At 52.7% G+C, this 27736-nt stretch overlaps 2 protein-coding genes across 2 annotated transcripts; one reads left to right on the top strand and one right to left on the bottom strand.

Annotated features, from left to right (window-relative positions):
• The first annotated feature begins 4807 nt into the window (after nucleotides 1-4807).
• On the top strand, nucleotides 4808-6902 carry LOC136787279 (olfactory receptor 14J1-like). Its single transcript, XM_066984432.1, has one exon. It carries the CDS (start codon nucleotides 5073-5075, stop codon nucleotides 6030-6032), a length of 960 nt encoding a protein of 319 aa, XP_066840533.1. The 5' UTR covers nucleotides 4808-5072; the 3' UTR covers nucleotides 6033-6902.
• Nucleotides 6903-26523: 19621 nt separating this feature from the next.
• On the bottom strand, nucleotides 26524-27530 carry LOC136787273 (olfactory receptor 14C36-like). Its single transcript, XM_066984426.1, has one exon. It carries the CDS (start codon nucleotides 27483-27485, stop codon nucleotides 26526-26528), a length of 960 nt encoding a protein of 319 aa, XP_066840527.1. The 5' UTR covers nucleotides 27486-27530; the 3' UTR covers nucleotides 26524-26525.
• Nucleotides 27531-27736: the final 206 nt, after the last annotated feature.

Here is a 27736-nt window from a genome sequence, read left to right on the forward strand (position 1 = left end):
TATCCTGGTGATGCAGTGCATCCCTTTGTGACATCAGCATGTGTCATTTGAAGGCTTATGATGTCAGCAGCATGGAGACGGCACAGCTCAGGAGAGAGACGAGAGATTTCCTTTCTTGTCCTGAGAAACAGTCACCTCCCTTCTGCCCAGTTCTTTAGCAGCAGTTCCTGGCAAATCCATCAGGAACATCTCCACATGGTGACAAAGGCCACGGAATAAAGGATTGGAGTGCTGGAGAAGTCCCCACTGTCTGCCTGCCCCAACACGCCTCTGCTCTGACCCTCTGACATCCCCCTCTGACATCAGCACGTGTCATTTGAAGGCCTATGAGGTCAGCAGCAAGGAGATGGCGCAGGTCGGGAGAGAGACGAGAGATTTCCCTTCTTGTCCTGAGAAACTGTCACCTCCCTTCTGCCCTGTTCTTTTCCACAGGATCTTCACAAATCCACCAGGAACATCTCCAAATGGTGACAAAGGCCATTGGATATAGGAAATGGAGCGCTGGAAAAGTCACCGCTGTGTTCCTGCAACAACACGCCTCTTATCTTGGAAGCCCTTCCAGGAAGGTGGGGTTTGAGGCCTGTCCTGGGGCTGGGCCTTTTTCAAGAAAAAGATGGGAGCGAAGGCACCTGGGATACAGCAGTCCCTCACCGCACCTGAACTTGGCTGAACGACAGCCAGCCTTTGCTGTTGTCCAAGTAGGATGTGTTATACGGAGGGAATTGCAGCCCCGCACATCCCACGGGGCTCTGTGCTTTGAGGAGGCCTCAGCACCATCCCCCTGTCTGCCATGCGGGAGGCAGAGGTGGTACACGAGGGAATGGCAAACATACCCTCAGCACGTCATGGTGAGGGAGAGGAGTAGGGCATGCGCTGCAGATGAAGAGGAGAGTGGGGAGAACCGTCTGGGACAGACGCAGCGTGCTCCTGAAGGCTGCCGCAGCCTCCCCACGGCCCGTGGCCATGGGCCTCCAGAGCAGGAGGAGCCCGTGGAAGAGGCTGAGGTGGAGGGGCAGCCTGCCCCTTGCAGCCAGGCTGCCAGATCTGCCTGCAGGAGACCACTTGTGCCTTTGTGTGCACAACGAAGGAGGAACCCATCATGATTTAGGATCTAAAGTCTGTCACTTCAGGAGACCTGTGGCATACCGCACGCAGAGGCACGTGGTCTTGTGTCAGCTGGACTATGACAAATGGGCTGCAGGGAAAGACAAGAGTGAGCCAGTGCAGCGCTGGGTGTAGGGCTGGGCCCCGAAACCTCATCTCTTTCCATGTGCTGAAAAGGAGGGAGGATGAAATGAGGGGCCCGAAGCAGAGCATGCCCTGGTGTTCCTGAGGCCAGAAGGAAACAGGCCTGGGCTGTGCTGCCCTGACAGCAGAGGGCCTTTTGTGGTGTTGGTGCAGCCCTGAGGGCCAGTGCTGGAGCTGGGGCTGATCTCCAGGCAGGAGAAGGGGCTGCTGCCAATGTCCTTGGCTATGGGCGTCCTGTGATCCAGGGACACAGAAAAAATCACTGGGCTGTGTCTTGAGTAAAGCATGGGGGTAAGAAGCAGCAGCAGTGTTTGCAAACACAAGTGGAAACCCCGGTGTGATGTGCCTCATGTCCATGCACTGCCTGCCTCTGCTGGATAGAGGAGGGACAGACCTTGGCTTGCTGCAGCCCTGGGAAGCGGCCACTTGCTCATAAGCACCAGATCTGTCGGAGATGCCATCGGGGTGCCCGTTAAGTACCAGCTATGAATGGCCAGAGCTGTCCTGTGGGTCCTGTGCTGCCCGTGTCAGCTGCATGCTCCAGTGGTGCTGGGCAGCGTTGGCATCTCAGGTAGCACTGCCGGCCTGGAACTGGCTATTACATGGAGCAGCTGCCCTGAACGAGGTTAGGCAATGTAGGGATGTCCGTGAGACAAGTGCCGTTACAGTCACTGGAGGTGGAGGGAAAACCAGATGGAGAAGAGGGAGAGAGACTCAGGTCTCCCTGTGGCACAGTTCTCCATTGGGTCAGGTGGATACCTCTACAGGCTGCCCTGAGCCTACTGAGGAGGGACAGGTTTAGTTGTCCTAAATGTGTGCATTTGCTGTCATTTCAGCTGGCCAAAAGTATTCCCCACCAGCCTCAATGGGATTCCTCCAGGGCAATATTATTGCCCTGTCCCTCAGGGTAGAGCAGGGTAGATACCTGCACATCCCTCTGCCCCCTGACATGTCACCAGGTGTTTGCAGCCCCCTGATTTCCTCCATCTCCATTAATGATGTTGGAGCTGAGAAAAGGAGCTCACCTTCAGGTGCCCATGTGGTGTACATTAAAGGGAGGGCAGAGGAATCCCAGGTCCTGTGGGTCTGGGGCAGGCATGGGTGTGAGCTGAGCTCCCTTTTGGTCCCAGTCCTAAAATCCATCATGAGATGTCTCAAGTGACTCTGCCGAATCCCTTCCCTGAACAGGGGATAAAGAAGATGATTCCCTGACTTTGTCTGGATGCCCAAACTGATAGCGGGACAAGAAGATGTGATTGTTACACTTAATTGGTTTTCTGTTAGGTGAAATGAGCCTGCTGCCAAGTGTGTGTGCCCAGGGGAGGGAGGGAACCCCAGGGATCCCTTCGGGCTGTTTCCCAGCAGGTTCCCCTGCAGCCCCAGGGCCATGGGCAGGGAGCCTGGTGGGGGGCAGAGCAAGGGAGGCCTTGGGCTGGGCCTGTGCTGCTGAGCTGGGCCGGGCTCCTGGGCCCAAGGGGAGCTCCTGGCAAGCGCGCAGCGCTGCAGAGAGCCAGCTCTGCCCAGGAGCAGCCCCTCTGCCCAGCGCAGCAGGGCTGGGGGCACTGCCTGCAGAGACAGAGTGGGTAAAGGCAGGCAGAAGTGGCAGGATGCACAGAGCTCGCTGGGGGAGAACACTTGCCAGCCCTGACCCCGGTAAGTCTCTGGCTGGAGGGCAATGCAGCCGCAGCTCCTGGAGGAAGGAGAAGCCGCGCGTGCAGGCAGGGGTGCCCAGGGCTGTGGTGCAGAGCAGGGTCCCTGCTGTGCCCCAGGGGCTGTGTGCCGGGGCAGGGCCTCTGCCGCCTGCCAGGCTCAGCACTCAGCCTGCCCGGGGAGCTGCCCAGGGCGCTGCGGGGAGAAGCTGCGGGTGGAAGGAGCCCCCCCGGCAGGGCAGGGTCCTGGTGCTGGTGGGAGGCTGCTGCCTGGGGCAGCCTGCTCACAGATCCACAGCACAACCTTGATGTATTCAAGGGGACATTGCAGGAGAAGGGATCAGGCAGGGGATTTCAGCTTCAGTCCCAGCTTTCCTGAGCCTGCTGAGCTTTCAGTTTTGTCTTCTTTGGCTTAGTGGGAATAGCAATAGATGCCCTGATTTCCAAGAGAAGTCAGACTCTCCTAAGCCTTCACAACAAGCATTAGAAGGCCTGTACCAAGTCCCTTTCCTGCCCCTCAGCCCATAGAAAGCTCCACCACCACACGTGCAGTGCCAGCAGGGTCTGTGTGACCTGGTCTCTAGGACGTGCCCCAGCGAGCTGCCCCTGGGCAGAGCCCTGCTGCCAGGAGGTGTCTGCAGGGCAGAGCTGAGCACCCGGCGGGTGGGATGGGGGCTGTGACCTGCAGACAGGAGGCGTGGGGACAGAGACCCAGCTGCAGGCAGGGACAGCTGCAGGCAGCAGGGCCATGGCAGGGAGTGAGAGGGAGCTGCTCCACGTCTCGCAGCCCCATGGAGAAGACACGTCAGTCCTAAGGCTGTAGAAATGCTGCTGGATGGCTGTATGTGGGCAGCTGCTATGATCCCTCCCTGTCCCTGGAGAAGAGCAGAGAGCTGAGATCCTCCTCAGGTACGATGAGATGGGTGAGGGGTTTGGAGATCTGTCCTTTGAACCTGGATTCCTCTGCTCTCAGCAGCATCCAGGTTCTTTTCAGGGGAACACCTGAGTGTGACCATCCTCCAGAGGTTCCTGCACAGGGCAGCTGGGACCAGGATGGATGGAAACAACTGCTGTCCTCACTCTGCCCTGACGGACAGTCCCTTTGCCTTGCAGGATCCCCAAGATTTCCCTTGGTGGGCAGTACAAGTGCCAAGGATGTATGCCTTATATACACTTCTCAGGTGTAGGGGGACAAGTATAAAGAAACAGAGCAGAACGTTATGCAAAAATCCTTGCTCTGCAGTTGGGTGAATTCTGAGAATGACAAACTGCTAGTTTTAGCTGACAAACTCCTAGTTTTGCCAAGCACAGTTCATCTGAGAGCACCCTGTGTTCCATCTGTATACTGCTGTAGGGCAGGACCGTCTCCTGCAGAGTCCCTTGAGTCCTGAAGCACCAAGTTGAGATCTAACAGAGGACCAGTCTTCCCGAAAGTGAAGAGGCAATTTTTTTCAGGTTACCACAAGAAATGGGGTAGGTTTTCCTTACAGAGGTCTACCATAGCATTTTAACTCTTTTTCCTCCTTGGACAGGCCTCCCTATTCAGAGGCAGCAGATCTCCGTTCGCAGGAGGATCAAATATCCAACAGCAGCTGAATCTCTGTCCAGTGAGTTCCTGAGGCCACAGTAATTGGGCAGCTCCTTGTGGGCAACTAGACCAAGCCCTTGAAGACTCTGGCTGGGACCAGGACAAACGGAAAGACTGGCTGTCCTTACTGTAGTAAGGACAGTTCCTTTGCCTCCTGGGACTCACAAGATCTCCTCTGGAATACCTTACAAATGCCAGGGTTTTCTTCCCACATATAAAATGCTTCTGAGTGTGACATAGGCAGCTGGAAGAAACTAAACCACAAACGCTTTTCTGCAGTCAAGAGTGTTGACAGTTATAATGCTACATAGATCAGAGAGAGATTAAAGCAGAGAAAACAACCTGTTCTTATTTACCTAGAGCTGTAGGGCAAGTCTGATTCCTCCAGTGCCCACAGCACAGACCGCTGCTCCCAGGGGCACCCTCAAGCCATCACCAACCAGATCTCAAGCAAGGTCTCAGAAAGGGGAAAGTAACTGTAGGGGGGGCTTTGATGAGAACTGGGGTAGGTTTTCCTCAGAGTTGTCTCTCCTAGTTTATCACCATCTTTTCTTCCTTGTGTAGTTCCCTTTGTCCAGGAAGATCAGATGTCCAACAGCAGCTCCATCACCGAGTTCCTCCTCCTGCCATTTGCAGACACGCGGGAGCTGCAGCTCCTGCACTTCGCGCTCTTCCTGGGCATCTACCTGGCTGCCCTCCTGGGCAACGGCCTCATCCTCACCGCCGTAGCCTGCGACCACCGCCTCCACACCCCCATGTACTTCTTCCTCCTCAGCCTCGCCCTCCTCGACCTGGGCTGCATCTCCACCACTCTCCCCAAAGCCATGGCCAATTCCCTCTGGGACACCAGGGCCATCTCCTACTCAGGGTGTGCTGCACAGGTCTTTTTCTTCTTCTTTCTGTTTTCAGCAGAGTATTCTCTTCTCACCATTATGTCCTACGACCGCTACGTTGCCATCTGCAAGCCCCTGCACTACGGGACCCTCCTGGGCAGCAGAGCTTGTGCCCAGATGGCAGCAGCTGCCTGGGGCAGTGGGGTTCTCTATGCTCTGCTGCACACTGCCAGTACATTTTCCCTGCCCCTCTGCCAAGGCAATGCTGTGGACCAGTTCTTCTGTGAAATCCCCCAGATCCTCAAGCTCTCCTGCACAGACTCCTATCTCAGGGAAGTTGGATTTCTCATGTTCAGTGCTTTTTTGGGGTTTGGCTGTTTTGTTTTCATCATGCTGTCCTATGTGCAGATCTTCATGGCAGTGCTAAGGATGCCCTCGGAGCAGGGCCTGCACAAAATCTTCTCCACATGCCTCCCTCACCTGTTTGTGGTCTCCCTGTTTCTCAGCACTGTCATATTTGGCTACCTGAAGACCCCCTCCATCTCTTCCCCATCCCTGGATCTGGTGGTGGCAGTTCTGTACTCGGTGGTGCCTCCAGTAGTGAACCCCCTCATCTACAGCATAAGAAACAAGGAGCTCAGAGATGCTGTTAGAAAAGTAGCTTCATGGATGTTTCTGAATATTGATAAATTTCTCCTCTTTCTCCAAAAGTGATTTCCTGGATACTTGTTTCATTATCATTATTGTTACTTTTATCTTCATTGTCACTTCTGTTCATTAGTTTCCTAGAAAAATGGTTTTGAATTATACAGTGTCCATTCAGTTATGAAACTGCTCTGTGTTTTTGTTTTGTTTTGTTTTGTCTACCTATATATCAGCACTGCCTCTCTCTTTGCTTTTCTGTAATAAAACAGAATCTCCCCAATATACTGACAGAAAGTTTTCCTCTCCTTTCGTAGCTGGTGCCAATAACAGAGCTGAACAGTTTTGTAGTTTTTACATGACATTTTTTATGTATCTCAAAAGATAGAAAAGGTGGTAGTGATTAACTGGAAAGTGTCAGACCTGAGCATGACGTAGAATGTATGGAATAAGCGGGGGATATTTTCTTATAATAGACAGCACAGTCAGGGTGAGCCATCCGCCTGCAGCTATTAACAGCTGACAGAATGGAGCGTCAGTCAGGGAGAACCTTGAGAAATCCCAGGATTTCTCCTGCAGAAACCTCTTGACGTTTACAAGGAGAAGAGCCTAGTCCTGTACCAGACAAGAGTAACCCCACACATCAGGGCAGACTGGGACCATGCTGAGTGAGCCGTGCCCAGGAGGAGGAGGGCCTGGGCACCACGAGCGATGCCATAGAGCAGAGGTGCCTGCTCACCAGGAACCAGGCCGGCTTCACAGACAGCTGTCTTATGAGATATTTGTGTCCATGGCTATGGCTGTTGTCTCTGCCACTAAAGCCTATGAGGAGACAGCCAATTGCTAAAGCACCAGAGTCTAATTGACACCTCGCCCACCTATGAACCAGGCAGGGGTCATACTATTTTCCTGCACTTGGCAATGCACATCCCCATCTCCTACTGCCCCAGGAAGAGCCCTGAGCAAGGTGTGACAGAAACAGATTTCCCTTCCAGGGTGCCAGGGGACAAGGCGTAGTCCTTTTCTTTGGTGAAACACATCCAGGTTGTCTACACATCAGTGTCACCTTCACATTGCCTTTGTCTCCTTGTCCTCACTGCCTCCAATGTTCTGCTCTAACGAGCTCCAAGGGAGGCTGTGTCAGTGCTGGCCCTCGGGGGACACTCCAGGAAACTTGCATCTGACCTGGACTTCTTGAGAGATTTCCTCAATTGTCTCTCAGTGCCTGAGGTTCGTGGGCTCATCACCAAAGCCCCCAGAGGGGTGATTCCAATGCCTTGGGCTGGGCCTCTGCTGCTGAGCTGGGCCAGGCTCCTGGGACAGAGAGAGCTCCTGGCAAGAGGGCCCTGGTGCAGAGAGACAGCTCTGCCCAGGAGCAGCTCCTCTGCACAGCGCAGCAGGGCTGGGGGCTCTGACCACAGCAGAGACACAGAGGGGAGAGAAGGAGAAGGGCTGAAGGCAGTTGGGAGTGGGAGGACGCTGAGAGCTGACTGCAGGAGAAATCTGCACAGCCCTTGACAAGTTAAGTCTCTGGCTGCAGGGCCATGCAGCTGCACGTCCTAGAAGGGTCACCTCCTGGGTCTTGTTTCTGGGAGGGCAGTGGGCAATGCAGTGGGCTTTGAGAGTCCTGCTGGATTGCACTGCGAGGTGAGGAAGTCTGGAGGAAGCCCTTTGCAGTGCCCTAGCCCAGGTGCCCCCAGTCAGCCCAGGACACCCTGCCCTGGCTGGCCATGCCGGGCTCTCTGTCAGCTGCCCTGTAGCTCCTGCAGCCATGGAGGTGCCCCTTGGCAGTGCCCTGTTGGGTGGCAGGGTGCTGCAGGGCAGCACTGAGCACAGCCGCGTGGGATGGGGTCTGTGAGCACGGGCGGGGGAAAGAAGAGGTGGGCGCAGAGCAGCAGCTCCCAGCAGGGACAGCTGCAGGCAGCAGAGAGAGGGGCAGGCGGTCAGAAGGAGCTGTTGCCAGAAACGCCGTGGCAGGGGGGATTCGGGCACCTCGTGGCCATGCCCTGCAGTACAGTCACCTTCCCCTGGAGCAGCCCCTCCCTGGCCTCCTCTCCCCCCTGCAGCCCATGGGCTGTGGGGCAGGCATGGCCAGCACAGCAGGCAGAGCCCAGATGAAGAGAAGCTCCCAACCTCAGTCTGCCTCAGAGCTTCACCCAGAGACAAGGTGAGGATGCTGTCCAGCTGCACTGGGACTGGGGCTTCTCTGCTCTCAGCTGTCTCCAGTTTCGTCTCAGGGAAACACCTCAGTGGGATGCTCCTGCAGCTCACAGAGGGGTGACAAAGGGCAGCTGTGAACAGGACTGCTGGGCAGAGCTGCTCTGCTCAGTCTTCACCAAGGGACAGTCCCTTTGACTACTGGCACCCACAGGATTTCACCAGGTCTGCACAGGAAATCTCACGGAGTTCAACCACCCGATACGTCTCCTAAGGATTATAGGGGCAAATGGAATAAAACACAGCAAACAAACCCCCTGAAGCTTTGCCTCTGCGTTCACATGAGCTTTTTGTAACAGCTCTGCAAATCTCATGGATCTGACAAGTGGACTGAACTTGAGTTTTCCCTGTGTTCCTTTTTCCCTCCCGATGCACAGCAGGAAGTACTCCACAACAGCCCCTACTCCCAGTGCCACTCTCAGCTAGCATTATCTTGAGCTCAAGAGAGCTGCATAAAGGTTCTTTGCAAAGAGAGGCTCAGGCTGGGGGTGATCTAAGACTTCCAATAGGTTTTCCTCAGAGAAGTCTGTTCTGACTTTGTTCTGCCTTCACCTTTTTAACAGGCAACGATTTCCATTGTCAGGAAATGTCCAACAGCAGCTCAATCACCGAGTTCCTCCTCCTGCCATTCGCAGACACGCGGGAGCTGCAGCTCCTGCACTTCTGGCTCTTCCTGGGCATCTACCTGGCTGCCCTCCTGGGCAACGGCCTCATCCTCACAGCCGTAGCCTGCGACCACCGCCTCCACACCCCCATGTACTTCTTCCTCCTCAACCTCGCCCTCCTCGACCTGGGCTGCATCTCCACCACTCTCCCCAAAGCCATGGCCAATTCCCTCTAGGACACCAGAGCCATCTATCAACGGTGTGTTGCACAGGTCTTTTTCTTTCTCTTCTTCATATCAGCAGAAATTTCTGTCCTTACTATCATGTCCTACGACCACTACGTTGCCATCTGCAAGCCCCAAGCAAGTTCTTTCAGCATCTCGGTCGTTCAAAAAGCACCTCTGTGAAGCATGCAGAGACCTCTCTGGAGTACCCTAACTTCTCCCTGGGGTAGGAGAGGTAGATCCCCAGGACCCCCGAGCATCACTCTGTGTCACCCATCACAGCCTTGGTACGCACAAGCACCTCCCCGTGCTGCACAAGCAATTTGCTGAGGCAGCCAAAGATCTCCCCAGAGCACCCGGTCACCTGCGTGGGGTATTCAAGAACCTCCCTGGAGCACCCAAGTCTCTCAGCAAGCCACCGTGGTGTCTCTTGGAGCATGCAAACATCTCTGTGCAGCACCCAAGCGTCTGCCCCAGGCATACTTGGACATCCTAGAGCATTTTCCTGGAAACACAAGCGCCTCCCTGGGAGCACCCAAGCATATCCCCAGGCCACCCAGACACCTTCCTGAAACACCCAAGCATCTTCCTGTGGCACCCAGGCATCTCCCTGGGGAAACCAAGCACGTACTTGGAGAGCCCAAGCATCGTTGTGAGTCTCCATCTTTTGTGCGTGAGCAAACCAAGGGGCACCAAAGGATCACCTGGGGGCACCCAAGCATCTCCATGGGGCACCCAGGATCATCCTTGGAACACCCAAGCACCTGCACACAGCAGCCATGCACCTCCCTGGAGAAAGCATTCGTCTCCCTGGGGCACAGAAGCGTCGTCTTGGAGCTCCAGAACATCTCCCTGCATTGTTCAAGCATGTCTCTGGAGCAGCCAAGCAGCTTCCCACATCCCCAAGCATTTGAGCAGGTCACTCCAGCACCTCCCTGGATCCCACAGGCATCTTCCGCAGGTAGCCAGGCATTTCCCAGGCATCTCCCAGAGCACTCCAGCATCTCCACAGGACACTGAAGCACTTCCCTGGTGAAGCTAAGCACTTCCGTGGAGCACCCAGGCATCACCCCAGGGCACCCAAGCACCTCTCTTAAGTTGCCAAGCATAGCCACAGGGCACTAAAAAGATCTCCTTGGATGACACAAGCATTTCCTCAGAGCAAACCAGCATCTCCCTGGAGTGCCCAAGAGCCTCTGGAGTGCCCATCCATCGCCCCAGGACCCCAACTCTTCCCCTGGTGCTCGCAAGTAATTCCCTTTGCACCCAAGTAGAAAGTCAGGGGAAAAAAGGGAAAGCGTCCCAGGGCACCCAAGCACATAACCCTAGAACGCAAGCTCTCACTTTGAGCACCGAAGCATCTCCCCATGCCATGCAAGCCCCATTCTGGAGCACTCAAGCATCTTCTAGGAGACGGTCTTAAACTACCAGAGCATTCATTTCCATTAGATATTAGGCATGTTCGTGGAGCACCCAGGCATGTCCCAGGGCAACCAAGGTTGAAATGGAGATTCCAGGGTGCTCCAGGGAGGTGCTTGAGTGCCCTGGGAAGAGCCTGGTGTGCCCAGGGAGCTTCTTGTCTCCTCCAAGGCTCTGCAGGGCTGATCCTGGGAGGTGCTTGTGTGCACCAAGGCCATGCTCGGTTTCCAAAAGGAGGAAATTGCATGTTGCAGGGGGATGCTTGGTGTCACCCAGACACTGAGCAGCCCTGGGGAGATGCTTGCGTTCTCCAGTCAGATGCAGGAGTGCTGTGGGAAGAATCTCGGGCACTCCAATGAGGTGCTTGGGTGTTGCAGGCAGGTGCTTCTGTGCTGCAGGGAGATGCTTGGGTGATTGGGCAGAACTTTGTGTGATTAGGGGATAACTTTGTGTGCTCCAGGGAGGCTTTTCTTGTGGCCCAGGGCTATGCTTATGTACCCCGGGTAGAAGCTTGTGTGGCCTGGGAATGTCTTCGGGCTCTCTAGGAAGATGCTCTATTGCTCTGGGGCCACTTGGGTGCCCCAGGATGTGCATGAGTACTGCAGAGAGCAGTTTGTGTGCTCCAGGGAGGTGCTTGAGCGCTCCAAGAGTGTTGTTGAGTTCCCTGAGAAGGTGTTTGTTTGCCCCGCTGAGGTGCTTGCATGCTCCAACGAGAGCGCTGAGCGCTGGAGAACGAGGCGTGGGTGCTGTGGGGATATGTGTGTTTCCTCAGGTGAGAAGCATTGGTTTACTGGAAACAAGCTTGTGTCCGCCTGGGAAGTGCTTGTGGACCACAGGGAAGTGCTGGAGGTCCCCAGGAAGATAGCTGGATGCCCCTGGAGGTGCTCGTGTACCCTGAGGAGATGCTAGATTGCACGAAGGAGATGCTTGGGTGCTTTCGAGACATGCCTGGGTGCCCCTGTGTTGTGCTTTCTTGCTCCAAATTGATGCTTGGGTGCTCTGGGAGTGTTCTTGGGTGCCTCCAGGAGAAGACTGTGTGCTCCTGGAATGTGCTTGAACGCCCTGAGGAGATGGCAGCACGCCCTGGGAAAATGCTTGGGTCCCCCAGGGAGATCTTTGGTCTTCAAGGGAGGTGATTGCGTTCCCCAGCAAGGTGTTTGGCTGTCCCAGGGAAATGGGACGCAGGAAATGTGTCAGCCAGGCGTCACAATGGGCAGCGGGGCAGCGGTGGCTGTGTCACCCAGGCGTCACAGTGGGGCCGTGACACGGCAGCCCAGTCGGGATAAAAGGCCCCTGGTTGCGGGCAGGCCCCAGTCGGGATGGAAGCCCCTGGCAGCAGGCAGCAGAGGGCAGAGCAGGGCAGGACAGGGAGGTGAGTGCGCGATGGAGCAGGGGCTGAAGTGCAGTGCGAGCCTGAATGGCCCAGGAACTGCTGTGGGGAGGAGATGCTTGTGTGCTCATCCCGGTGCGGAGATGATGCCTGGGTGCCCTAGAAGATGCCCGCGGGACTCAGGAGCTGCTTTCTTGCTCGATGGAAGTTCTTGGCTATGCCAGGAAGAATCTGGGTGCTCCCCAGGCTTCTTAGCTGCTGTGTCCAGATGCTCCCTGGGTGTGCAGGGAGATGCTTGGTTTCTCCAAGAAGACAGCTGGGTGATGCAGAGATTCTTTTGGATGTCTCAGGAAGATGGATTGGTGATCCTGGCTGTTTCTTGGTGGCTCCAGAGAAATGCTTGAGTGCTCTTTGGGGATGCTTGTGTACCCTAGGAGATGTGCTTGTGTGCCCAAGGGAGAGGCTAGTTTGATCCAGGGTAAAGCTTTGTTTCTGCAGGGAGGATTTTGGGTGCTCCAGGGAGATGGTTGGGTGCTTTTTGTGTGATGCTTGGCTCCAGGGAGATGCTGGAGTGCTGTGGGGAGATGCTTGGTTCCTGCTCTTTGGTGTCTGTGTCCCCTGGGGGATGCGTGCATGAGCACGGGGACATACTTGAATGACCCTGGTAGGTACTTGTGCAGCCCTCGGAAGCTCTTGGGTGCCAAGGGAGGTGCTTCCCATGTCCAGTGAGATCTTTGTGTGCCCCAGGTGGTGTTTTGGTGCCCTGGGGAGATGCTTGGGTTCTCCAGTCAGATGTAGGACTGTGGTGGGAAGGTTCCTGTGGGAGGTGCAATGAGGTGCTTGGGTGTCGCAGGGAGGTGCTTCTGTGCTGCAGGGAGATGCTTGGGTGCCTGGGGCAGAACTTTGTGTGATCAGGGGATAGATTTTTGTGCTCTAAGGTGCAGCCAAACATTCCCCAGACCAGTCCCCATCTTGGGAGCAGCCAAGCATCTCCCCGGAGCACCCGACTATTGTACTAGGAGTACCCAAGCAGCTCCCCAGAGTACACGAGCATGTCCAAGGAGCATTCAGGCACCTCCCTAGAGAAGACATGAACCTCCCTAGGGAAAGAACCAGTCTCCCTTGGGAATACAAGCACCTTCCTGGAGCACTCTCCACGACACCCAAGCCTCTCGCCAAGGAACATAAGCACCTCTTGAAATCACCAAGATTTTCCCCAGGGCACACAAGCCTTGTGTTGGAGTAGACAAGCATCTCCCCACGACACCTAAGCACTACATTCTACCTGTGAGGCATCATCCAAGGGCATTCCAGCACCTTCCAGGAGATCCCAACAGCACCCTGAGCTCACAAGGTTCTGCCTGGCTCAGCCAGGCATCTCTCTGGAGCACCCAAGCGTCATTGCAGGGCATCCAAACGTGACCCTTTTAAGGACCCAAGCATTTTGGGTAGACCTGTGCGGTGCCAGGGGTTGCACTTTGTCCTGGTTCCAGTTAGGACAGAGTTAATGTTCCCTCATAGTAGCTGGTAGGGTGCTATGTTTTGGATTAGGATGAGAAGAGCGCTGATAACATGCTGATGTTTTAATTGTTGCAGAGCAGTGTTTACACCAGGCCAAGGACTTTTCGGCTTCTCGCTCTGTCCTGCCAGCGAGCAGGCTGGGGGTGCAGCAGGAGCTGGGAGGGGACAGACCCAGGACAGCTGACCCAAACTGGCCAGAGGGGTATTCCATACCATCTGACGTCATGCTAAACAATATATAGGGGTGGCTGGCCGGGGTGGGGGGCCGGCTGCTCGGGGATAGGCTGGGCATCGGTCAGCGGGTGGTGAGCAATTGCATTGTGCATCACTTGTTTTCTTACACATTATTATTGTTAATACTATTACCATTATCACTATTATTATTATTATTGTTATTATTATTTTCCTGTCTTAATAAACTGTCTTTATCTCAACTCACAGGCTTCACTTTCCCGTTTCTCTCCCCCCATCCCAGAGAGGGAGGGGGGAGGGTGAGCGAACGGCTGTGTGGTGTTTAGCTGCCAGCCGGGTTAAACCACAACAGTCTTTTTGGCGCCCAACGTGGGGCCCGAAGGGTTGAGATATCGACAAATCTGACCAGAGTGTGTTAAACTAAAATTGGTATAAGTATTGGACCTGCTTAATAGTTGCTAGTCACGATGTTGATTGCCTTAATCTCCAGTCTGCTGTACCTGTATTCCAAATTGAGTTTTATGGTGCGTTACTTTCTGTATGTGCTCCCTGTTGCACTGTTTATCCTTTCCGGGCCCTGGTTTAAGATTGTTATGGTACTGTGCGGTGTAACAATGGCTTATGAAATGATGAAATATCTGGTCACGACTTTAACCTGGTATTTGTACTCAGCACTGACGTCGACTCTATACTTTGGAACCCATATCTCGGAAACTATTAGCAATTACACCTATTGCCTGTTTTCGTTAGGGAGCCAATCTGTGAAGGGGACAGGGGAAGACATGTTTCCCTACCTGTTCACTCTCCCTTTCTCCTTCACCACCACTCTCTTATCCCCCGAGTTAGTTACGGTGGTTCTCCGAGATGTTGAATATCCTTGGGATACTCAGACCAGCCTGCTCTTGTTGTTATGTCTCCTGAATGCGCTTCAGATTTTGTGGAGGGTTAAACAACTACTTAGGAATCTCATCCGGAGATCTGTCTTGAGGCGGGGTAGTTGCGAGTGGCAGGGAGTGTGGGAGGATATGGGCAGGTTTCTAGAGCAGTGGTCACCTCCAGTGTTTTGGACATTCACCCCTGAACAACTGCAAAATCCTAAAAAGCTGGCAGAATGCTTGAAAAAAAGGTGTCATGACTCTGGCAGTTCCAAAGTGACACAAATCACTGTAGCGTGCTGGGGTCTGGCTTGTGCCTATCGAGCTGCAATTGATGTTATTAGCAACCTAGCTCCTGCAGCCGCTCCAGCTCCAGCTCCTGCAGCCGCTCCAGCTGCAGCTCCTGCAGCCGCTCCAGTTCCAGCTCCTGCAGCCGCTCCAGTTCCAGCTCCTGCAGCCGCTCCAGTTCCAGCTCCTGCAGCTACTCCAGCTCCAGCTCCTGCAGCCGCTCCAGCTCCAGCTCCAGCTCCTGCAGCCGCTCCAGTTCCAGCTCCTGCAGCTACTCCAGCTCCAGCCCCTGCAGCCGCTCCAGCTCCTGCAGCCGCTCCAGCTCCTGCAGCCGCTCCAGCTCCAGCTCCTGCAGCCGTTCCGGCTCCTGCAGCCGCTCCAGCTCCAGCCCCTGCAGCCGCTCCAGCTCCTGCAGCTGCCCCAGCTCCTGCAGCTGCCCCAGCTCGTGCAGCTGCTCCCACTCCTGTGGCTGGGTCAGAGAAACGAGCTGTAGCAGTGCAAGTTGACCCCGCAGAGGGTATCCCAACCCCTGTGGCAGACCCTGTGTCTGGGTCAGAGAAACGAGCTGTAGCAGTGCAAGTTGACCCCGCAGAGTGTATTCCAAGCCCTGTGGCAGACCCTGTGTCTGGGTCAGAGAAACGAGCTGTAGCAGTGCAAGTTGACCCTGCAGAGGGTATTCCAACCCCTGTGGCAGACCCTGTGGCTGGGTCAGAGAAACGAGCTGTAGCAGTGCAAGTTGCCCCTGTAGACAAGGTGAAAAAATGGTATAGAGGCTCAGGTCGTTTAAAACGCAGACAGTCTTCTGCTAAGTCTGGGCGAAGTGAAGACGAGGCTGGGCCATCAAAGGTGCAGGAGACTGAAGATGAGGATGAGGATGGCGAAAAATCAACAGTAACTACCCGGACTCCATACCAGCCATCAAAGGTGCAGGAGACTGAAGATGAGGATGAGGATGTCGGAAAATCAACAGTAACTACCCGGACTCTACACCGGCCATCAAAGGTGCAGAAGACTGAAGATGAGGATGAGGATGTCGAAAAATCAACAGTAATTACCCGGACTCTATACCAGCGTGAGCTACGAGATGTGCGAAAAGATTTTGGTCGCTGTATAGGCGAGCAGCTTGTCACCTGGCTGCTCCGGTGCTGGGACACGGGAGCCAATTATGTGGAATTGGAGGGCAAGGAAGCCAGGCGGCTGGGATCCCTTGCTAGGGACGCATGCATTGACAAAGCAATTGGAGATGGAGCACAATCTCGCAGCCTCTGGAGGCGTCTCCTGTCAGCTGTGAAGGAAAGGTATCTCTTCAAGGAAGAACTTGTATGTTTACCAAGCAAATGGACCACCATGGAGAAGGGAATTCAGTACCTGAGGGAATTGGCCGTACGGGAAGTAATTTATAAGGACCTAGATGACGCACAAACATCCGCAGATCCAGATGCAGTCCAGTGTACACCACCCATGTGGCGGAAGTTTGTACGGAGTGCCCCATCATCATATGCCAACTCATTGGCAATACTAGCCTGGAAAACGGAGGAGAATCCCACAGTGAATGAAGTGACTAAAATACTCCGGCAGTACGAAGGAAATCTCTCCTCTTCCCTAAAGGCCTGTGTCTCAGCTGTGGAGAAACTCTCTGAAGAGGTCCACCAACTTAAAGAGAATTTATCTTCCCCTTCACCTGAACGAACCAGTGTCCACCAGCTAAAAGAGAATGCTTTGGAGAAACTTTCTGAAAAGATCCACCAACTTGAAGAAAGATTATCTTCCCCTTCACCTGAACGAACTAGTGTCCACCAGCTAAAAGAGAATACCTTGGAGAAACTTTCTGAAGAGATCCACCAACTTAAAGAGAGTTTATTTTCCTCCCCACCTGTACAAACCAGTGTCTCAGCTATTAGGGGTAAACGTTCATCTATGCAAGGAAGACAATATGGTGGGCACACACACCGCGCCACCCTGTGGTTTTACCTACGTGACCATGGAGAGGACATGAGAAAATGGGATGGAAAATCTACTGCGACCCTAGAGGCACGGGTACGTGAATTGCAAAGGAAAACAATTGGGAAAAAGGAGTTCTCTGAAAGGTTTGCTGCTCCAACTTCCAGCAGGCAGTCCTTTAAACACAGAAATGAAGATTCTGACCAGGACTAGAGGGGCCCTGCCTCCAGCCAGGGGGAGGAAAGGGACAATCGAGTTTATTGGACTGTGTGGATTCGATGGCCTGGCACGTCAGACGCACAGAAGTATAAGGCTTTGGTAGACACCGGTGCACAATGTACTCTAATGCCATCAAGCTATAAAGGGCCAGAGCCCATCTGTATTTATGGTGTGACGGGGGGATCCCAGCAGTTAACTGTATTGGAGGCTGAAGTGAGTCTAACCGGTAATGAGTGGCAAAAGCACCGTATTGTGACTGGCCCAGATGCTCCGTGCATCCTTGGCATAGACTATCTTAGAAGAGGATATTTCAAGGACCCAAAAGGGTTCCGCTGGGCTTTTGGCATAGCTGCTTTGGAGACAGAGGACATTAAACAGTTGTCTACCTTGCCTGGTCTCTCAGAGGACCCTTCTGTTGTGGGGTTGCTGAGGGTTGAAGAACAGCAAGTGCCGATCGCTACCACAACTGTGCACCGGCGGCAATATCGCACCAACCGAGACTCCCTGAGTCCCATCCATAAGCTAATTCGTCAACTGGAGAGCCAAGGAGTGATCAGCAAGACTCATTCACCTTTTAATAGTCCCATATGGCCAGTGCGAAAGTCTAATGGTGAGTGGAGACTAACAGTGGACTATCGTGGCCTGAACGAAGTCACGCCACCACTGAGTGCTGCAGTGCCGGACATGCTAGAACTCCAGTATGAACTGGAATCAAAGGCAGCCAAGTGGTATGCCACAATTGATATCGCTAATGCATTTTTCTCCATCCCTCTAGCAGCACAGTGCAGGCCACAGTTTGCTTTCACTTGGAGGGGAGTCCAATATACTTGGAATCGGCTGCCCCAGGGGTGGAAACACAGCCCTACCATTTGCCATGGACTGATCCAGTCTGCGCTGGAGCAGGGGGAAGCTCCTGAACACCTGCAGTACATCGATGACATCATTGTGTGGGGTGACACTGCAGAAGAAGTTTTCGAGAAAGGGAAGAAAATAGTCCAAATCCTTCTGAAGGCCGGTTTTGCCATAAAACAGAATAAAGTTAAAGGACCTGCACGAGAGATCCAGTTTTTAGGAATAAAATGGCAAGATGGACGCCGTCAAATCCCAATGGATGTGATCAACAAAATAACAGCTATGTCTCCACCAACTAGCAAAAAAGAAACACAAACTTTCCTAGGTGTCGTGGGGTTTTGGAGAATGCATATTCCAAATTACAGTCTGATTGTAAACCCGCTCTACCAAGTAACCCGTAAGAAGAATGCTTTTGAATGGGGCCCTGAGCAACGACAAGCCTTTGAACAAATTAAGCAGGAAATAGTTCATGCAGTAGCCCTCGGGCCAGTCCGAACAGGACCAGATGTAAAGAATGTGCTCTACACCGCAGCCGGAGAGAATGGTCCCACCTGGAGCCTCTGGCAGAAAGAACCTGGGGAAACTCGAGGTCGACCCCTGGGGTTTTGGAGTCGGGGATACAGAGGATCTGAAGCCCGCTATACTCCAACTGAAAAGGAGATATTGGCAGCATATGAAGGAGTTCGATCTGCTTCGGAAGTGGTCGGTACTGAAGCGCAGCTCCTCCTGGCACCCCGACTGCCGGTACTAGGCTGGATGTTCAAAGGAAGGGTCCCCTCTACGCATCATGCAACTGATGCTACATGGAGCAAGTGGGTTGCACTGATTACTCAGCGGGCTCGAATAGGAAACCCCAGTCGCCCAGGAATCTTGGAGGTGATTATGGACTGGCCAGAAGGCAAATACTTTGGGATATCACCAGAGGAGGAGGTGGTTCGTGCTGAAGAAGCCCCCCTGTACAACAAGCTATCGGAAAATGAGAAGAAATATGCCTTGTTCACTGACGGGTCCTGTCGTATTGTGGGAAAGCATCGGAGATGGAAAGCTGCTGTATGGAGTCCTACACGACGAGTTGCAGAAGCTGCTGAGGGAGAAGGTGAATCGAGTCAGTTTGCAGAAGTAAAAGCCATTCAGCTGGCTTTAGATATTGCTGAACGAGAAAAGTGGCCAGTTCTCTATCTCTATACTGATTCATGGATGGTAGCAAATGCCCTGTGGGGGTGGTTACAGCAATGGAAGCAGAACAACTGGCAGCGCAGGGGCAAGCCCATCTGGGCTGCGGCATTGTGGCAAGATATTGCTGCCCGGGTAGAGAACCTGGTTGTAAAGGTACGCCATGTAGATGCTCATGTGCCCAAGAATCGGGCTACTGAAGAACACCAAAACAACCAGCAGGTGGATCAGGCTGCTAAGATTGAAGTGGCTCAGGTGGACCTGGACTGGCAACATAAAGGTGAATTATTTATAGCCCGATGGGCCCATGACACCTCAGGCCATCAAGGTAGAGATGCAACCTACAGATGGGCTCGTGATCGAGGGGTGGACCTGACCATGGACACTATAGCACAGGTTATTCATGACTGTGAAACATGTGCTGCAATCAAGCAAGCCAAACGGTCAAAACCTCTTTGGTATGGAGGACGATGGCTGAAATATAAATATGGAGAGGCCTGGCAGATTGATTACATCACACTCCCTCAAACCCGCAACGGCAAGCGCCACGTACTTACAATGGTGGAAGCAACCACCGGATGGCTGGAAACATATCCTGTGCCCCATGCCACCGCCCGGAACACTATCCTGGGCCTTGAAAAGCAAGTCTTATGGCGACATGGCACCCCAGAGAGAATTGAGTCAGACAACGGGACTCATTTCCGAAACAACCTTATAGACACTTGGGCCAAAGAACATGGTATTGAGTGGGTGTATCACATCCCCTATCATGCACCAGCCTCTGGAAAAGTTGAACGATACAATGGACTGTTGAAGACTACACTGAAAGCAATGGGTGCTGGGACATTCAAAAATTGGGATACACATTTGGCAAAGGCCACCTGGTTAGTCAATACCAGGGGATCTGCCAACCGAGCTGGACCTGCCCAATCAAACCTGTTACGCACTGTAGAAGGGGATAAAGTTCCTGTAGTGCACGTAAGAAACATGCTGGGTACAACAGTCTGGGCTACTCCTGCCTCAGGAAAAGGCAAACCCATTCGTGGAATTGCTTTTGCTCAGGGACCTGGATGCACTTGGTGGGTAATGCAAAAGAATGGGGAGGTCCGGTGTGTACCTCAAGGGGATTTGATACTGGGTGAGAATAGCCCATGAGTTGAATTGTAGTATGTTAATTATTATATAATAATGTATGTCATCACTACCATGATTGCTATATATCATAGATGAAAATGGTGATTAATTAGAATGTATTGGACAGAGTGTAACCTGAGCATGACATAAATGGTATGGAATAAGGGGTGGATATCTGTCCTGGTTCCAGTTAGGACAGAGTTAATGTTCCCTCATAGTAGCTGGTAGGGTGCTATGTTTTGGATTAGGATGAGAAGAGCGCTGATAACATGCTGATGTTTTAATTGTTGCAGAGCAGTGTTTACACCAGGCCAAGGACTTTTCGGCTTCTCGCTCTGTCCTGCCAGCGAGCAGGCTGGGGGTGCAGCAGGAGCTGGGAGGGGACAGACCCAGGACAGCTGACCCAAACTGGCCAAAGGGGTATTCCATACCATCTGACGTCATGCTAAACAATATATAGGGGTGGCTGGCCGGGGTGGGGGGGCCGGCTGCTCGGGGATAGGCTGGGCATCGGTCAGCGGGTGGTGAGCAATTGCATTGTGCATCACTTGTTTTCTTACACATTATTATTGTTAATACTATTACCATTATCACTATTATTATTATTATTGTTATTATTATTTTCCTGTCTTAATAAACTGTCTTTATCTCAACTCACAGGCTTCACTTTCCCGTTTCTCTCCCCCCATCCCAGAGAGGGAGGGGGGAGGGTGAGCGAACGGCTGTGTGGTGTTTAGCTGCCAGCCGGGTTAAACCACAACACACTTGATCATCCTTATGGGTCCCTTCCAACTCGGGATATTCTGTGATTCTACGATTCCCCAGCAGCAGCAAAGCATCTCCCCAGGAACGCAGCTATTTCCCTGAGACACACAAGCATAACCCCCCGAGAACGCAAGCATCTTCCTGGAGGACCCACGCATCTCCCCGCAGCACTCAGGCACCCCACTGCAGCATTATTGAAACATCTCCCCAGGGAACCCAAGCACATCCCAAGGTACTCGGACGTCCCTCCAGAGCTCCCAAGCAAGTTCTTTCAGCATCTCGGTCGTTCAAAAAGCACCTCTGTGAAGCATGCAGAGACCTCTCTGGAGTACCCTAACTTCTCCCTGGGGTAGGAGAGGTAGATCCCCAGGATCCCCAAGCATCGCTCTGTGTCACCCATCACAGCCTTGGTACGCATAAACACCTCCCCATGCTGATCCAGGGAGGTGCTTGTGTGCGCCAAGGCCATGCTTGGTTTTCAAAAGAAGGAAATTGCATGTTTGCCGGGGGATTATGTCGAGTTCAGGGCGGCAATGTAGAGATTCAATCCAATGACAATTCAGGCAACTGTGGGGCTGGGACATACTGGCTGATAGAGTTCCAATAGGGTGAGGCTTTGGAAGAAGCCTGATGTGTCGTGGGGAAACCACAGGTATTGGGAAATCCTCAGGGAAACACAGGTTTGTGTTTGAAGCCAAAGCTAGTAAGGATGGAGAGAAATTAGGAGAGCTTTGGCAATCATGGGGTCAGAGGGAGGTGGGAATGTGAGTGTGTGGTAAAATTCTGCAGGGATGCAAGCACAGATACAGGAAAATGTACGACATGATGTGGAGGGGCATGGCGGAGGGCCACTGTGGGGCTGGAGCCCCCCAGTGGAACCGGTGTCTTTAGGGCTACAGCTGCAGCCTCTTCCTCTGAGGCCCAGCAGAGGACACCGGTCCCTTACAGCCCCTGGGCCTTGTTAGCTCCTCAACCCCACAGAGCCTGGCAAGTGTCCTACCAATGTCCTGCACTCGGAATTGCACACCCCCACATCACACTGCCCCTGCCAGAGCCCCGAGCAGCCCAGGAAGTGCAGGATGCCCCTTTCCAGGGGATGCGCTCAGGCCTTGGCCATCCCCCTTGGTGAAACACATCAAGGGCTTTCAGAGCCACATCCCCACTTGATTTTCCACCTGTAACCAGTGCCTCTGATTTCCTCCTCCACCATCTCCCAGGGACAGGCACCTTGTCCACTTGTTCCCATCGTGGTCTCTTCAGGGATGGCCCTCAGTGGAGCTGGCCAACACCCTCAAACAGTTGGAGGCTTGCTTGTCTTTTACTTCTTCAGAGGCTTGCTCGTCTTTTACTTCTTCAGAGGCTTGCTCCAGCTTTCTGGTTCTGCAGTTCAGGAACTTGGCAGCAGAAGGCCAATCAACATGCAAAACTCCCTCAGAAGCCAAGACTCTGGGCATAACTCTCCTGAAGTCTTCAATTCTTATGGGTTAATTAGGGAGATGCCAGGAGTCTTCTTAAAGGGAAAGAATTTAATAATAATAATAATAATAATAAACAACCTTCTAGGAAAGAATCTCTTCTTTCTGCTTTTTTTTTTTTTTTAGTTGTCCGCCTACAGATAAAATGATATCAGCGACCTCCAACTGATATTAATTCTGAATGTCTTCTAAGGGACTCTGAAAATGTTTTTTTAAAGACAGAAGGTCCTGTGTCATATCTCATAGCCCCAAATGGGTGCTTCAGCTATTCCAGGGTATCCTTGAGGCAGCAGCAACATCTTTGTGGGCAACTGAATCAAGCCCTGAAGGATATTGTAGGCCAAACTGAAATGTATGTGGAAAATTCCTTAATGTAATAAATTTGTAAGAAGACTTCAATTTCAGAGTTTTTTATGCTTGTCTACAAGTTATCATCATTTTTTTAGAAGGTGATGTACATGGAGCAGTGAGTTATGACACTTTCTCCCCCTTTATGTGAAGAAAAAAAAATGTAACTCTCTCCAAAAATATATTTATTCCCAACACTTGAAAGGGAGATTATGTTCCCAGGACATGCGCATATTGGCACATTTCACCTTTACATCTCAGGTCTAAGCAGAGCAGAGAGCAATGAAGGTTAGAGAGGTTGGACACATCCTGCTTTTATCTCTTTGCTGTCAAGCAGCGGCCACACCTGTGCTAGGAATTCCCTCACACATCCTTCCTGTTTATGAACCAGCCAAATCTTTATGGCACAAGTGGCAGACTCCAACACCCAGAAGCCCGGAGCACAGAATTATCAGCAAATCACAGAATCATTTAGGTTGGAAACGACCTCTAAGATTATCCAGTCCAACCTTTGACCTAGCACTGCCATGTCCACCATTAAAACATGTCACAAAGCCCTACATCTTCATGTTTTTTAACGACCTCCAAGGATGATGACTCAACTACTTCCCCTGGCAGCCTGTTCCAATACTTCATAACTCTTTCAGAGAAGAAATTATTCTGAATATCAAACCTAAACCTCTCCTGGCACAACTTAAGGCTATTTCCTCTTGTCTTATCACTTGGTCTCCTGGCACAACTTAAGGCTATTTCCTCTTGTCTTATCACTTGGTACTTTGAGAAGAGACTGATCCCCACTTCACTATAGTCTTTTTAAGGTGATTGTAAAGCATGGTAAGGTCTCCCCTGAGACTCCTTTTTAAGGCCCAGGGCACAGCTGAGGAAAGCAAATGTGACCCCTGTCTTAAAGGAATGCAAGATGGAAGACCCAGGAAACTGTAGGCCAGACAGCCTTTCCTCAGTTCCCGGGAATCGGATGGGGTAGCTAAACATGGAAAACATTTCCAAACACACGGAGGATAACAAAGTGATCAGGAGTCAGCATGGATTCACCAAGAGTTTCTTGAGACTTACCAGCTTGACAGCCAGTGATATCCCTTTTGGGAAACTGGAATTCCTGGGCATCTCCCTGAAGTGCCAGGGCACTGATGTGTATAGTGCATAGAAAAAGAGGAAGAACCAGAGGTCTGTGTGTGGTTACAGAGCTCTCATTTTGGATAGCAGAGATGGTGTAACAGCCCACAACAGGGGTGCGTCCAGGGGTGGAGAGGATTGTAAGGCACGGAGGGAGAGCAGACCTTTCAGGGGGAGAGCAGCGGCAACATAAGGCGCTTTGCCCTGGTTTTGGTGATGAGAATTCATGGGTCTGGATTAGCAGGCACACGAACATGGGTGACCTTGTAGTTGGTGTCACCTAGAGACCTCCTGTAAGGAAGAAGCAGCAGGTATGGCCTTCCTCAGACAACTGGAAAATGCCTCAAGTTTGCAGGAAATGGTCCTCACGGGGGAAGTTGAAACACCCAGATTTCTGCTAGAATACCAGTACAACAGAGCACAAGCCATCTAACGGGTTTCTGGAGGGCATCGATGCTAAATTGATGAGCATGCAAAGATATTGTTAGGACAGCCAAAGCCCTCCTGGAGTTGAATCTGGCAAAGGACGTGAAGAACAACAAGAAGGACTTCTACAAGGACATCAGCATTGAATGGAAGGCTGGATAAAATGCAGACTCACTGCTAAATACAGAGAAGGCCCAGGTGGCAGAGGACATAGAGAAGGCTGAGGCACTGCTCACTGTCCTCTTTGCCGCATTCTTTCCAACCTTGGCCTCTGGAACAGCAAGTCCTTGAGATCAGAACAAAAAAACCTGAAGCAGGGAAGTCGTACTTTGTGAGGTGGAGGACCTTGTTAGGGAACCCTTGGGCAAACTGGATTCCAAAGAAGTGGTGGTTAAGAACACGACTGGGAGGAGTAAGTAGGAATTTATAAAGCGGAAAATGTGTTTAACAAACCTGACTGCCTTCCACTAAAAGATGTCCTCAGATCGTGGAGGCTTGTGGTTGCTCAGGGAAGTTGTGGAGCCTCCATCCCTGGAGGTATTCAGAACCCATTTGGACATGGACCTGGGCAACCTGCTCAGGCTGATCCTGTTTGAGCAAAGGGGTTGGCCTAGGCAATCTCCAGAGCTCCCTTCCAACCTCAAACATTCTGTCGTTCTGTGATACCTGGCAGTGTTTCTGGAAACTTTTCCGTGGTACCTCAAACCAGTCTGAGTCCTGGTGCCCATGGAACAGAGTTTGCTTTTAGGATGACCTCACTCACTAGGTAACCCTGATGAGCAGAGATTACAAAAGCAGGCAGTGTCTCAACCCACAGCAGTATTCCCAGGTCCAGACTCCACTGCCTTGAGGATTATGAATTGGAAGAACCTTTGGAGGCCTGTACCTTGGCCTGCCCTCAGCTGGGATAACTTGGCAGCTAGATCACGTTGGTCAGTGCTTGGTTCACCTCTCATGCCCAGAGGTGATTTTTTTTCCTCCTTTCATTTGATATCTTTCTGCTTTTTCTATCTTCTCTGCCCCAACTTGTGCCCCTGCCAGATCACCACACCTACTCAGACCAAGGGCAATCCCAGCCTGCTCTTGAAGCACAGCCTCACCAGGATCCCATTACTCTGCAAGCGGGCTATGAGGGCCTGCTCCAGGAAGAGATGCACTGCATGAGATCAGAGGAGGGCACGTGAGAAACCCAACAGCCAGTGCAGAGGGACAGTGGCAGTAATTGTGAGCTGATGTGGGGCCAGAGCCAGGGGCTGCAGAGATCACCAGTGAAGCCCTCCAGCAGCTCCTTTCCACACCCATGCAGGGAATAACACACCCAGCGGTGCTCCTGAGAGAGGTCAGGACACGGGACAGGAGGCACTGTGAGCTGTGGTGCCGGGCACTGACGCTCAGCCCTGGCTCTGGGGTCTCCCAGCAGGTGCTGCCAGTGCCTGCAGCCCCCAGAGCCCCCCAGCCCTGTGGGCAGCACTGAGGCCCGTCCTGACCTTTGGGAGCTGCTCTGGCTGCAGAGGGGCTGCCAGGAGCGCTGGGGCTGGTGCTGCCCACCCACACATCCTGCCCCAGGTGTCTCTTGGTCCCTGCAGCCATGGCTGTGACTGAGGGGAGAGGCCGGCCTGGCTGGGGCCTGGGGCCTGGCAGTAGTTTGGGGGTGGTGGCCGTGTGAGAACTTGCTGCAGTGCTGTGGCTCCTGCCCACAGGCCTGTCTCTGGGCTGGCCCAGCATCACTGCCCCACTCACAGCCCCATGTCCCCTCTGTGTCGGCACTGCTTGGGGCAGAGGGCATCAGGGCCAGGGAAACAACCCCCCTGGCACGGTCCCCACAACAGAGCTTGGTGCCTTGTCCCCCCACAGCCCTCCTGGTCTGGCTGCTTTTCCCAGTGCCAGGCCCCAGACCAGCCCTTGCTACGTCTCACACAGGGGCTCGCTGACAGCCCCACTCTAGAGTCTGTAGGGTCTGGGCATGGGTGACAGGGCTGGTTGTTCCTCTAGTGCAGACACAGATCATAGCATGAGGAAGGAGCCAGACATTTCCAGGACCAGTTCCCACCTGGGATTTTATACTTTCCTTTTGGTTGATGCCAGCTCTGCTGAGCTTTGAAAGAAAAGCCCAGCCTTCAGGAAGTGAAAAAATCCCATTTATTATATAGAGAAAGCAATTATGTTGCTATGAGACAGTCTGCACTGCTACACACTTTGAGACTGACTTTTATCCAAGCTTCTGCTGAGACAACGCAGGTTCATTCAGCAATAGCAGTGGGAGGAGTGAATATATATTTTGGGGGGGGGGGGGGGGGGTGGAGGGGAGAACAGCAGAAGAACAAACAGCTAAAAATAATGAAATTAAAATAATGAAATATGGAAACAAGAAAAAATATAATAATGGAAAAGAACAAAGCACAAGGCTGGAATGGGATATATTGAGAGTCACCTGTGGAGAGATACGGGAACTTTATGATTCCTAAAAAATATAATTAAAAACACTTTCAAAATAGCATCCTTTAGTGCTTCAATCCTCACACTGTAGATGAGGGGGTTCACTGCTGGGGGAACTGCTGAATACAGAATTGCAACTGCCATGTCTAGGGATGGGGAGGAGATGGAGGGGGGCTGCAGGTAGGCAAATATGGCCATGCTGATAAACAGGGTGACCACAGTCAGGTGAGGGAGGCACGTGGAGAAGGCTTTGTGCCGGCCCTGCTCAGAGGGCATCCTCAGCACTGCCATGAAGATCTGCACATAGGACACCACAGTGAAAGAAAAACATCCAAACCCCAAAAAAGCACTGAACATGAGAAATCCAGCTTCCCTGAGATAGGAGTCAGTGCAGGAGAGCTTGAGGATCTGAGGAATTTCACAGAAGAACTGGTCAATAGCATTGCCTTGGCAGAGGGGCAGGGAAAATGTATTGGCGGTGTGCAGCAGAGCATAGAGAACCCCACTGCCCCAGGCAGCTGCTGCCATCTGGGCACAAGCTCTGCTGCCCAGGAGGGTCCCGTAGTGCAGGGGCTTGCAGATGGCAACGTAGCGGTCGTAGGACATGATGGTGAGAACATAAAATTCTGCTGATATGAAGAAGAGGAACAAAAAGACCTGTGCAGCACATCCTGCATAGGAAATGGCCCTGGTGTCCCAGAGGGAATTGGCCATGGCTTTGGGGAGAGTGGTGGAGATGCAGCCCAGGTCGAGGAGGGCGAGGTTGAGGAGGAAGAAGTACATGGGGGTGTGGACGCGGTGGTCGCAGGCTACGGCGGTGAGGATGAGGCCGTTGCCCAGGAGGGCAGCCAGGTAGATGGCCAGGAAGAGCGCGAAGTGCAGGAGCTGCAGCTCCTGCATGTCTGCGAATGCCAGCAGGAGGAACTCGGTGATGGAGCTGCTGTTGGACATCTGGTGCTGCCTCTGGGTATGTAGATCTGGACAGGTCGGAAAACAGCATGACAAGTCAGGGGAGTCTTCTCTGAGTTAAACCTATGCCATTCCTTGTAGACCCTCCCCCTGCCAGACTCAAATGGTTCTTCTTTCTTTGTTGAAAAATGTCATTCAACTTCATGACATAAGCTTCATTTCTAAAGTTCAGTGTGCCGTGAGAAGCAGGGACCTCTGCTCCTGGACTCTTGAGGGAATCAGTCCTGACTCAG

Source organism: Anser cygnoides, chromosome 28 (genome assembly GCF_040182565.1).
Source record: "Anser cygnoides isolate HZ-2024a breed goose chromosome 28, Taihu_goose_T2T_genome, whole genome shotgun sequence".
Classification (NCBI taxonomy): domain Eukaryota; kingdom Metazoa; phylum Chordata; class Aves; order Anseriformes; family Anatidae; genus Anser; species Anser cygnoides.

Coding starts and splice junctions, on each gene's coding strand:
- LOC136787273 (XM_066984426.1), bottom strand. CDS start 27,485: ATGTCCAACAGCAGCTCCATCACCGAGTTCCTCCTGCTGGCATTCGCA.
- LOC136787279 (XM_066984432.1), top strand. CDS start 5,073: ATGTCCAACAGCAGCTCCATCACCGAGTTCCTCCTCCTGCCATTTGCA.